We start from the raw sequence: 12114 nt of genomic DNA, 5'->3' as shown, positions 1-12114 counted from the left end.
AACAAATGTTAACTGACAGCTAGAAAATAAAGAGAATAAAGAAAATAGAGAATAAAAAAAGCAGAAAGGGACTTTGATAAAATGTAGGACAAAATAGTATGAGTGGTTGGATAAGAAAAATAAAACTAAGATAAATAATATAGATGTGACACATAAATGTGAATTTTTAGAATGGTACAGTAATTTGGAGATAAGGGTGTAATTAATTAATTATAGTACGAAGTATTTAGTAACAATACATTGCAGATTATAAAATGTAAATGTGTTAAATTATATGAATAACTGCATAAAATCTGATAAGAAACAATTAAGATTGGGACAGTTATGAGAGAAATAAGATATTTCTCTCTTTTTAAATGGTGCTATTTCTGGTTTGTTTGGGGTTTTTTTCCCCTCTGCTTTTTTTTGGTCTTTTTTTGTTGGCTTGCTTGCCTGTTATTATTACCATTACAGAGGTACTTCTACTTACGAACTTAATTCATTCCATGACCAGGTTCTTAAGTAGAAAAGTTTGAAAGAAGAAGAAATTTTCCCCATAGGAATCAATGTAAAAGCAAATAATGCGTGCAAACCCATTAGGAAAGAAATAAAAGCTCGGAATTTGGGTGGGAGGAGGAGGAGGAAGAAGAGGAGAAGGACAGTCGCTGCCAAAGGCAGAAGGCGAGGTAATGGCAATCAAAATATCCAAAACTTTAAGGCTTTAAAAAAAAAAAGGGACTCTGACTCTGAGGCGGCGAGGAGGAGCACGTGCCTCCCATACACCCGGCGCGAGGCTGCCTCCCATACGGTGCGCCAGAGAGAGAAACCCAGGCGGGCGAGAGGGGGGAACCTCCCTCTCCTCTGACCGAAAGGTGGCTGCTGCTGCTGCTACCTGCTTCCTCTTCCTTCCCATGCTGAAGGGCTCCCCCACTCCTCTCGCTAGCTCACTTTGTAGCTGGCGACTTTCCTTCACTTCCTTCACTCCTCGGTTTGGCTGAAGCCGAAAGGCTCCCCTGACAGCCCAGAAAAGCCCGAGATGGCCGGGATTAAAGGGGGAATGGCAGGAAACTGGCCGGGCCTTCATGCCACTCTCAAATTTCCTGGGAAATTTTTCCATGCTCGGGTTCTTAAGTAGAAAATGGTTCTTGAGAAGAGGCAAAAAAATCTTGAACACCCGGTTCTTATCTAGCAAAGTTCTTAAGTAGAGGCGGTCTTAGGTAGAGATACCACTGTACATATATTGTGAGTGATTTTTGTAAATACATTACGTATGTAGCTTTTTAAAATAATAACATTTATTTTAAAAAAAAATTTAAAAAGAGAAACAGAAAGTTAATTCCGGTCGTTAAGTCGAGGACAATCTACACGTTTGGCGATGCCAGGGAGAATTTCTGGCTCCCGGATTCGCCAAGGCCAAGTCTTCAGCGGTCCTCCTTCCACCAAGTCTTCTGGCTAAGATCTGCGCCATTTGCTACCAAAAGTTCCATCAGCGGATAGGATTTTTGCTCTGCCGCCAAATGCAGAGCGGTTTTGCCCAGCCACCCAGCCAGGTTAACATCCACGCCGTGCTCCAAGAGACAAGCGGTGATGTTGGCGTGGCCGCGGAAGACCGCATGGTGAAGTGGTGTGAGCAGGAGGGCATCTCTTTGAGTAACGCTGGCGAGGGAATTTCCTTGGAGCAAAAGACGGACCGACAGGAGGCAGCCAGCCGCGGCAGCCTTATGGAGAGGAGTGCAGCCCCAGGAGTCCGCTAAGTTCCGATCCGCTTGGTTTTGGAGCAAGAACTTCACAAGCTGCAGGGAGGAAGATAGGAAAAGTCATGGACACCGATGGAAAAATCTAACACTCAAGTTTTGTGCTAAGCTTCACTGACATCATTTGACTTTTTCCGCCCCAGAGCTGGGCTTTCAAAGTGAGATGGATGATGTTTGGAAATACAACGGGTCGAATTCGCCCACAGAGAAGCCTATTCAATTGCTGGCCTTGGGATAGAAATCAGAACTGCAGAAAAAACAATTGCTGCCAACCTGCCTTCCATTGAGGACCTGTATACTGCACGAGTCAAAAAGAGGGCGGTGAAAATATTTACAGACCCCTCGCATCCTGGATATAAACTGTTTCAACTCCTACCCTCAAAACGATGCTATAGAGCAGTGATTTTCAACCTTTTTTGAGCCGCGGCACATTTTTTACATTTAAGAAACCCTGGGGCACATTGAGCGGGGCGGGGGAGGGGGCAAAAAAGATTTGGACAAAAAAATTCTCTCTCTCTCTCTTTTCCTTCTCTTTCTTTCTCTCTCTCCATCCCTCTTTCTTTCTCTTCCTTCCTTCCTCTATTTTTTGCTCTCTTTCTCTTCCTCCTTACCTCCCTCTGTCTTTCTCTCTCTCTCCTTCCCTCCCTCTCTTTCTTTCTCTCTCTTGCTCTCTCTCTTGTTCTCTTTCTCTCTCTTGCTTTCTTTCTCTTTTGTTCTCTTTCTCGCTCACTCGCTCTTTCTTGCTTTCTTTCTCTCTCTCTGTTGCTTTCTTTCTTTCTCTTTTTTTTCTCTCTCTCTTGCTTTCTTTCTCTCTCTGAGCTTCGCGGCACACCTGACCATGTCTCGCGGCACACTGGTTGGAAAACACTGCTATAGAGCACTGCACACCAGAACAACTAGACAGAAAAACAGTTTTTTCCCTGAGCGCAATCACTCTGCTAAACAAAAGATTCCCTCAACAATGTCAAACTATTCACTAAGGCTGCACTGCTATTACTACTAGTTTTTTCTCATCATTCCAGAATATCTCCGAGACCGTCTTCTGCCGCATGAATCCCAGCAACCGGTTAGGTCCCACAGAGTTGGCCTTCTTCAGGTCCCATCGACTAAACAATGTCATCTGGCGGGACCCAGGGGAAGAGCCTTCTCTGTGGCGGCCCTGACCCTCTGGAACCAGCTCCACCCAGAGATTAGAATTGGCCCCACCCTCCTTGCCTTTCGCAAGCTCCTTAAAACCCACCTCTGTTGTCAGGCATGGGGGAATTGAGATACTCCTTTCTCCCCTGGCCTATACAAGTTATGCATGGTATGTTTGTGTGTATGTTTTGTTTTTTAATAAGGGGTTTTTAAATGACTTTTAATAGTTAGATTTGTAATACAGTATATTGTTTCTATTATTGTTGTGAGCCGCCCGAGTCTGCGGAGAGGGGCGGCATACAAATCTAATAAATAATAATAATAATAAAATAATAATATCCTATCACCCTTTTCCTCCCACTTAGGACTGTATGACGGTAACTTGTTGCTTGTATCCTTAAGATTTTTATTAATATTGATTGTTTCCTGATCACTTATTGATCCCTATGACAATCATTATAAGTGTTGTACCTCATGATTCTTGACAAATGTATATTTTCTTTTATGTACACTGAGAGCATCTGCACCAAAGACAAATTCTTTGTGTGTCCAGTCACACTTGGCCAATAAACTATTCTATCCCATTCCATTCCATTCTATTCTATTCTATTCTACCATTTTGGATAATCTCAGATTCAGAGGGCAAGGGCTTTGGAAATTCAGATATCACGATCCAGGCCTCTGAATCAAATCTTCGCATTTGCAGAATGAAAAATGGAGTACCTAAACAATCGCTCCTGTTCAGTTATGAAGTAGAAGAGGAAGAGAACTTCTGATTGGGAAGATGGATGGATGGATGTCTGCTTTTATGTATGTATATTTATTTTTGAAATATATATGTTTTATACATATGTGTAAAAAAGATGTGGAGGCTCTAGAAAGAGTGCAGAGAAGAGCAGCAAAAAGGATTAGGGGCCTGGGGGCTAAAACATATGAAGAATTGTAGCAGGAACTGGGTATGTCTAGTAGAATAAAATAGAATATTAGAATAGAATAAGATAAAATATTGGAATAGAATAGATAGAATATTAGAAAAGAATAGAATAGAAGAATAGAATAGCATAGAATAGAATATTAGAATGTAATAGAATTTTAGAATAGAAAAAATAGATAAAATATTGGAATAGAATAAATAGAACAGATTAGAATAGAATAGAATTCTTTAAGTGTGATTGGATACACAAGTAATTTGCATGCAGCCCCCCTCATTGATTTAGGGCTTCCTGCCTGAGCAAGGGGTTGGACCAAAAGATCTCCAACTCTATTATTCTTTCCCCAAAATATTTTTTTCTAATTGTGATAAAGAGTAATCATAATTTTAAAAAAACACCCAGGCCTGAGCAACAATCCACCCCTCCTGAGCTTCATCATATTAATATTAATTATGACGCTGACAATAACAATGCTGATAATAAATGAATAAAAACACCGATCTTAGTATAGATCTGATCGAAAAAAGGAAGACCCGCCTCATGACGGCTGTTTCCAGAAGCGACGGAGAGCGCTGTCCTTCCGCGGTCATCCTGGAGATTCACTTCGGCCCCTTTGGCCAGCAAAAGGTGCACCGCTTCGGCTCCCCCGATCTCGGCAGCTACGTGTAAAGGCCCGATGCCCCCCTTGCCTTGGAGGTTGGGGTTGGCCCCTTGGGAAATCAACCCATTCATGATGTGAAGCTGGCGGCCAGCGGCGGCCCAGTGCAAGGAGTCCACTGGTTACTGTCGCAAACATTGGGGTCCGTCCCGTGCCGTAGAAGCAGTTGGGTCATCAAGGTGTGTCCGTTGGCGGCCGCCCAGTGGAACGGGGTAAGGCCCCCTTTAGTGGAGGCCATCACCGGTGCCCCCCGAGCTAGGAGGAGTTCGGCAACTTGGGTATGACCGCTCCAGGCAGCTTGATGGAGAGGTGTGTAACCAGCCTTGTTCTCGGCTTGGACCGTAGCTCCGCGCTGGAGGAGAAACTTCACCAAGCAGAGATCACTGTGGAAAGATGCGACGTGCAGGAGCGTCCATCCGTTGTCGTCTCTAAAAAGTGTCAGCGGGGGGAAGAAATAAGAAAGCTGAGAAGGCCTGGGATGGAAAGCAAGGGAGAATCGGAATCATTCCGTGTGAAATGGACAAAATTTTAAAGATCATCCCCACCTTACTTTTGCCAGTTTATAAAGCCTTACAAGGTGTGTAGATTCTCCAAATATCTCCAACATACTACTGAAACTGCCGCGTTTACAGCTTCTAGAAGTTGGCCCCAAATGTCATTTTTGCCGACTCAGCATTTTGCAAACTATTTGACGTCTCCTAGAACTGTGTTTTTCAACCAGTGTGCCGCGGCACACTAGTGTGCCGTGAGACATGGTCAGGTGTGCCGTGGGGAAATTAAACATGAGTCCTCAAACTACCATTCCTGGCAGGATATCCCTTTTGTGTTCATTGAAACATGCCCAGGTTTCACACTAAGTGAGTATAAATACAGAAACTATATTATTAACTATATGTATAATATGTACTGTGTTAGAGTGTAATTTTGTGACATTTTGGTTGGTGGTGTGCCCCAGGATTTTGTAAATGTAAAAAATGTGCCGCAGTTCAAAAAAGGTTGAAAATCACTGTCCTAGAACTCCCAACAAGGGCGCACAATCTGAGGTTAGTTGGGGGAAAGTTCAGAAGCAACGTGAGAAAATATTATTTTACTAAAGGAGTAGTAGGTGCTTGGAACAAACTTCCAGCAGATGTGGTTGATAAATCCACAGTGACTGAATTTAAACATGCCTGGAATAAACTTATATCCATCCTAAGATAACATACAGGAAATAGTATAAGGGAAGACTAGATGGACCATGAGTCTTTTTCTGCCATCAATCTTCTATGTTTCTAATGTCCCTCCCCCCACCCCCTTGCAAAGCAGGGACATTTGAGCAATGTGTAAGAAATATTTCTATACTCTCTTGTAATATACACTGCTCAAAAAAAAATAAAGGGAACACTTAAACAACACAATATAACTCCAAGTAAATCAGACTTCTGTGAAATCAAACTGTCCACTGAGGAAACAATCAATATTAATAAAAAATCTTAAGGATACAAGCAGCAAGTTACTTGTTGGATAACCATCTGAAGTAGTGTAGGGTTTCCTGCCTAAGCAAGGGGTTGGACTAGAAGACCTCCAAGGTCCCTTCCAACTCTGTTGTTGTTGTTGTTGTTGTTGTTGTTGTTGTTGTTATTATTATTATTATTATTATTATTATTATTATTATTATGAGATGGGGTGGCACAGCACGTAGAGTGCTGTACAGCAGGCCACTGAAGCTGACTTGTAGATCTGAAGGTCAGCGGTTCAAATCTCATCACCGGCTCAAGGTTGACTCAGCCTTCCATCCTTCCGAGGTGGGTAAAATGAGGACCCGGATTGTGGGGGCAATAGCCTAGCTCTGTTAAAAAAGTGCTATTGCTAACATGTTGTAAGCCGCCCTAAGTCTAAGGAGAAGGGCGGCATAAAAATTGAATGAATGAATGAATGAATGAATGAATGAATGAATGAATAAACAAACAAACAAACAAACAAACAAATAAATAAATATTATTATTATTAAGTCCTCGAGCCCACTGTAACAACATTGCCAAAAAAGCACTAACAGTTGTTAATCTAATCTTACACAGCTTCTTCTCTGGCAATATTACACTGCTAACCAGAGCTTACAAAAAATTTGTCAGACCAATTCTAGAATACAGCTCACCTGTCTGGAACTTGCATTGCATATCAGACATTAATACAATCGAGAGAGTCCAGAAATATTTCACAATAAGAGTCCTTCACTCCTCCGCCAGCAACAGAATACTTTACTCCACCAGACTTGAAATACTGAGATTAGACAATTTACAACTACGTCGCCTCCGATCTGATCTAACTGTAGTTCATAAAATCATTTACCAAAATGTCCTTTCTGTTAATGACTACTTCACCTTCAACCACAGCAACACACAAGCACGTAATAGATTCAAACTCAATGTAAACCACTCCAAACTCGACTGCAGAAAATACGACATCTATATTGCTACAGGGGAAGACAGCAAACCTCCACTTAGCACTGATGACATTAGTTAGTTTGGTCATGAAACTAACAAGCCAAGCTCAGTGAGCACCAAGGACCTTAAACTTTCCTGTAAGTTAGTTGGTGCTTTTTCAAGAGACAGAAAAAAAGAAGGCTATAAATGCAATAGGGAATTTTTTTTAAAAAATAGACACCTGCCCAAAGCAATAGCAGGAAGTTTCTACCGGTGTCCTTAGACCTCACCTGCTATTTGTAGACGCACCTCGCTTCAACAGCTGTTTTACCAGCTTCAGGTCCCCATCCCTGGCTGCCTGATGGAGCTCCTTCCACCCTGATGCCTTGGTGGTCGGGACCAAACCATTATTGGTTCCGTTTTGGATAGGTTCCAAATCTTCCGCTTTTTGGATTCTCTCGACTGTAGTTTCGGCCAACACCATCCATTTCCTCACCAGCTCAGCCTGGGTCTTGGCCACTGTTGAAGGAAGGATGGGAAAAACCAGATCAGTGTTAGAGTGATTGCATTGGCAAAAAAATAAAATAAAAATGATATGGAATAGAATAGAATAGAGAATAGAGAATAGAATAGAGAATAGAATAGAGAATAGAATAGAGAATAGAATAGAGAATAGAATAGAGAATAGAATAGAGAATAGAATAGAGAATAGAATAGAGAATAGAATAGAGAATAGAATAGAGAATAGAATAGAGAATAGAATAGAATAGAATTTCTATTCACAGACTTCAGAGGAGAATCAGAACTGCAGAAAAAGCAATTGCTGTCAACCTGCCTTCCATTGAGGACCTGTAGACTGCACAAGTCAAAAAGAGGCCCATGAAAATATTTTCTGACCCTTCGCGTCCTGGACATAAACTGTTTCAACTCCTACCCTCAAATCGTCACTACAGAGCCCTGCACACCAAGACAACTAGACGCAAGAACAGTTTTTCCCCAGACGCCATCACTCTGCTAAACAAATGATTCCCTCGCCACTGTCAAACTATTTACTAAATCTGCACTACTATTATTATTAGTTTTTTCTCATCATTCCTATCACCATTTTCCTCCCACTTAGGACTGTATGACTGTAACTTGTTGCTTGTATCCTTAAGGTTTTTATTAATATTAATTGTTCTTTCATTGCTTATTGGACCCCTATGATAATCATTAAGTGATGTACCTCATGATTCTTGACAAATGTATATTTTTATTTTATATACACTGAGAGCATACGTACCAAGGCAAATTCTTTGTGTGTCCAATCACATTGAGCAATAAAGAATTCTAGAATAGAATAGAATAGAATTCTCCATTATTGGCACATCTGGGAGAAATCTGAATTGAATTCCCGTGGGTTTTCTCCACCCAGTTGAAAGTTCATCCGCTTGTTCCCACACCTAGAAGTTCATCACGTGGCCCAGTCTGTTTCTGCCAACTTATCCCATCCTCCCCTCAATTTCCAGGTAGGTGCTGAACCAAGGATGACCTTGAGACTCTAGAAGGAATTCGTTATGGCTACCACTCTACAATGCAACCTCATGCAACTGACCCTACCAAATTCCCACGGCACTAATACGTTCTGCATTTTCATACGTGGCAGGCCAAAGTCTCCAACCCAGGGGTAGTCAATGTTGGCTCTTCCATAACTTGAGGACTTCAACCCCAGAATTCCTGAGCCAATCGTGCTAGCTCGGGAATTGTGGGAATTGAAGTCCACATGTCATAGAAGAGCCAACTTTGACTAACCCTGCTCCAACCGATGGCTACAGCCTGACATCATCATTAAACCACCTTTCCCATCAGCCACCATGTTTCCAGTGTGTTTTCGCTGGCTTGGAACGAAACCAGATGGCTATTTCTTCCAGCATATGGCTGTCTGGGGAATTCTGGGAATTGAAGTCCACAAGTCTTTATCATTGTCTTTACTATCTTTACCATTAAAAACATGAGTCTTTACTCATATCCAATGACCTGGGTGCTAAATCCCACCGTAAGAACATTTCCAAAAAAGCACTAAGAGTTGTTAATCTAATCTTACGTAGCTTTTTCTCTGGCAACATCTCATTGCTAAACAGATCATACAAAACATTTGTTAGACCAATTCTAGAATACAGCTCACCTGTCTGGAACCCGCATTGCATATCAGACATTAATAGAATTGAGAGAGTCCAGAAATATTTCACGAGAAGTGTCCTTCACTCTTTTGCTTGCTAAACAAATACCTTACTCCACCAGACTTGAAACACTGAAATTAGACAATTTACAACTACATTGCCTCCAATCTGATCTAACTGTAGTTCATAAAATCATATACCAAAATGTCCTTCCTGTTAATGACTACATCACCTTCAACTGCAGCAATATACGAGCACAGATTCAATGTCAATGTAAACCGCTCCAAACTCGACGGCAGAAAATACAACTTCAGCAATAGAGTGATCGATGCCTGGAATTCACTACCTGACTCTGTGGTTTCTTCCCCAAACCCCCAAAAACTTTAGCCTTAGATTGTCTACAGTTGACTTCTCCCCTATTCTAAGAGATCTGTAAGGGGCGTGCATAAGTGCACCATTGTGCCTACCGTCCCTGTCCTACTGTCCTCATTTATCATCACTTTTTACTTATGTTTATACAAACTACTATGCTACACAGGTTTGACAAATAAAATAAATAAAAAATAAATTGCCAAGGTAGGAGACCCCTGATCTTAACCAAACTGAGATTACTGGGTTAGAAACATAGAAACATAGAAGACTGATGGCAGAAAAAGACCTCCTGGTCCATCTAGTCTGCCCTTATACTATTTCCTGTATTTTATCTTAGGATGGATCTATGTTTATCCCAGGCATTTTTAAATTCAGTTGACTAACCACGTCTGCTGAAGTTTGTTCTATGCATCTACTACTCTTTCAGTAAAATAATATTTTCTCACTCTCTCAAAATAATATTTTCCCACTTTCTTTAGGCTTTGTTCTAAAAGCCTTAAAAAATACATTTTTATCCCTTACCTGTCATTTTGCACCTCTTCTGCTGAATTTCGATGCCCGCACAATGCTGCTTTTCCAAGGATGAGTAGGAAAGGCTGTTCGTGCCTTCGAGTCGGCTTCTTTCCAGAGGCTCCTGTGAAACTTGGCAATCTTTTCTCCAGAAATTTCTTTTATAGCCCGAGAAGGTGAGTGCACGGTGGTGTAGCTACTCTTGACACCTGAAGCAGAATTTAATAACAATAACAACAACAACAGAGTTGGAAGGGACCTTGGAGGTCTTCTAGTCCAACCCCCTGTTTAGGCAGGAAACCCTACACCGCTTCAGACAGATGGCGATCCAACCTCTTCTTAAAAACTTCCAGTGTTGGAGCATTCACAACTTCTAGAGGCAAGCTGTTCCACGGATCAATCCTTCTGACTGTCAGGAAATTTCTCCCTAGTTCTAAGTGGCTTCTCTCCTTGTTTCAAAAGCAGCTCTGAAAAGAAAGGGAACAGATAAAAGACAAGAAGCAACCGGGCCTATTGTATAGTCTGACAATATTTGCTCCGTAAATATCCAGGCAGTCCAGGAATGTAGGCGGCCAGCAGAGTCCAGCAAATTGTTTCTTGCAAATCTATGCCTGTGTGTGCCTGTTTACTTAATAACTAAGTAGAGCTAAGGAGGGAATGAGACGTGTCCACATATCGGTGATTGGATGTCACCTAGCCAGTCTGTCTCCCTTTTCTGTGTACACACAAACAGAGGGTAGAAACCTTGACGGAACCTGTATGGAGTTGAAGCAGCCTGATGTTGGAGGAACATGGGGTTTGTAGTCCAACACAGGCATGGATGTCTGGTTCTATTGTGTTGTTTAAGTGTTCCCTTTATTATTTTTGAGCAGTGTATAAAAAGAGGGGAATATTCAAGAATATGAGGCAGGTCCTGAAGAAGATGGAGAGGCGACATGAAAGACGTTCTATGACAACATCAATGAATAATAGTTGGGGCTGCCTGAAGAGGAGGAAGAGAAAGAGGAAGGAGGAGGAGGAAGAAGGAGGAGGAGGAAGAAGGAGAAGAAGAGGAGGAGGAGAAACATAGAAACATAGAAGATTGAGGGCAGAAAAAAACCTCCTGGTCCATCTAGTCTGCCCTTATACTATTTCCTGTATTTTATCTTAGGATGGATATAGGTTTATCCAAGGCATGTTTACATTCAGTTACTGTGGATTTACCAACCACGTCTGCTGGAAGTTTGTTCTACTCCTCTTTCCGTAAAATAATATTTTCTCACTTTGCTTCTGATCTTTCCCCCAACTGACCTCAGATTGTGCCCCCTTGTTCTTGTGTTCATTTTCCTATTAAAAACACTTCTCTCCTGTACCTTATTGAGCCCTTCAACATATTTCAATATTTCGATCATGTTTCTATCAGAGGGGAGGGGAAGATGAGGAGGAGGAAGGAGAAGAGGAAGGAGAAGGAAGAAGGAGGAATGAAGAAGAGGAGGAATGGGAAAAAGGAGGAGGAGGAGGAGGAAGAGGAGGAGGAAAGAAGGAGAAAGAAGGAAGAGGAAGAAGATGAGGAAGAAGAAGAGGGGGAAGAGGAGGAGAGGAAGAGGAGGAAGAGGAGGAGAAAGAAGAAGAAGAGGAAGGGGAAGGAGGAGGAAAGAAGAAAAAGTTGTTGATGATGATGGAGGAGGAAGAGTGGAGGAGGAGGAAGAGGAGAAAGAAAGAGGAGGAGAAAGAAGGAGGAGAAGGAGATGGAAGAGAAAGAAGAGGAGGAAGAAGAAGAGGAGGAGGAGGAAGGAGCAGAGGAGGAAGAGAAGGTAGAGGAAGACAAAGAGGAAGAGGAAGGAGGAGAAAAGAACAAGAAGATGATGATGATGGAGGAGGAGGAGGAAGAAGAAGAGGCAGCAATGAGCAGGGAGGAGATGTGGGGTATAGACCAGGATGTCCTGCTTCTTCCCAGATGAAATCCCATCATTCAGGATTTGCAGAAGAGTGTGAAGTTCTCAAATAAAGCAAGATGCTTCGTTTGGAAAAAAAAAATCAGATCCAGAGTTTACAAATCCTCAGCAAACCCAGACCGAAAGATCCGCATTGCTGGATTCTTTTTTTAAATAACAAAACCTTTAAAATATAAAGTTTGGAGTGCCAAATCCTCCCTCGCCCTTCAAGGGGAAGAACGGAAGCCCCCAGTTTGACTCAGTCCTGGGCTTGCCAGTTGCCATTGTGGCTTCTGAA

General features: G+C 42.0%; 1 protein-coding gene across 1 annotated transcript; it reads right to left on the bottom strand.

Moving 5' to 3' along the window:
• Positions 1–1256: 1256 nt before the first annotated feature.
• On the bottom strand, positions 1257–10528 carry ANKRD65 (ankyrin repeat domain 65). The gene is given in 6 exon segments (XM_070759192.1): positions 1257–1772; positions 4340–4572; positions 4575–4888; positions 7153–7381; positions 9916–10112; positions 10237–10528. Coding segments are annotated over 5 exon segments (1155 nt in total). The 5' UTR covers positions 9923–10112; positions 10237–10528; the 3' UTR covers positions 1257–1400.
• Between the last annotated feature and the right edge of the window lie 1586 nt (positions 10529–12114).

Source organism: Erythrolamprus reginae, chromosome 8 (assembly GCF_031021105.1).
Source record: "Erythrolamprus reginae isolate rEryReg1 chromosome 8, rEryReg1.hap1, whole genome shotgun sequence".
Taxonomy (NCBI): Eukaryota; Metazoa; Chordata; class Lepidosauria; order Squamata; family Dipsadidae; genus Erythrolamprus; species Erythrolamprus reginae.
This window is presented reverse-complemented; position numbering and strand designations above follow the sequence as displayed.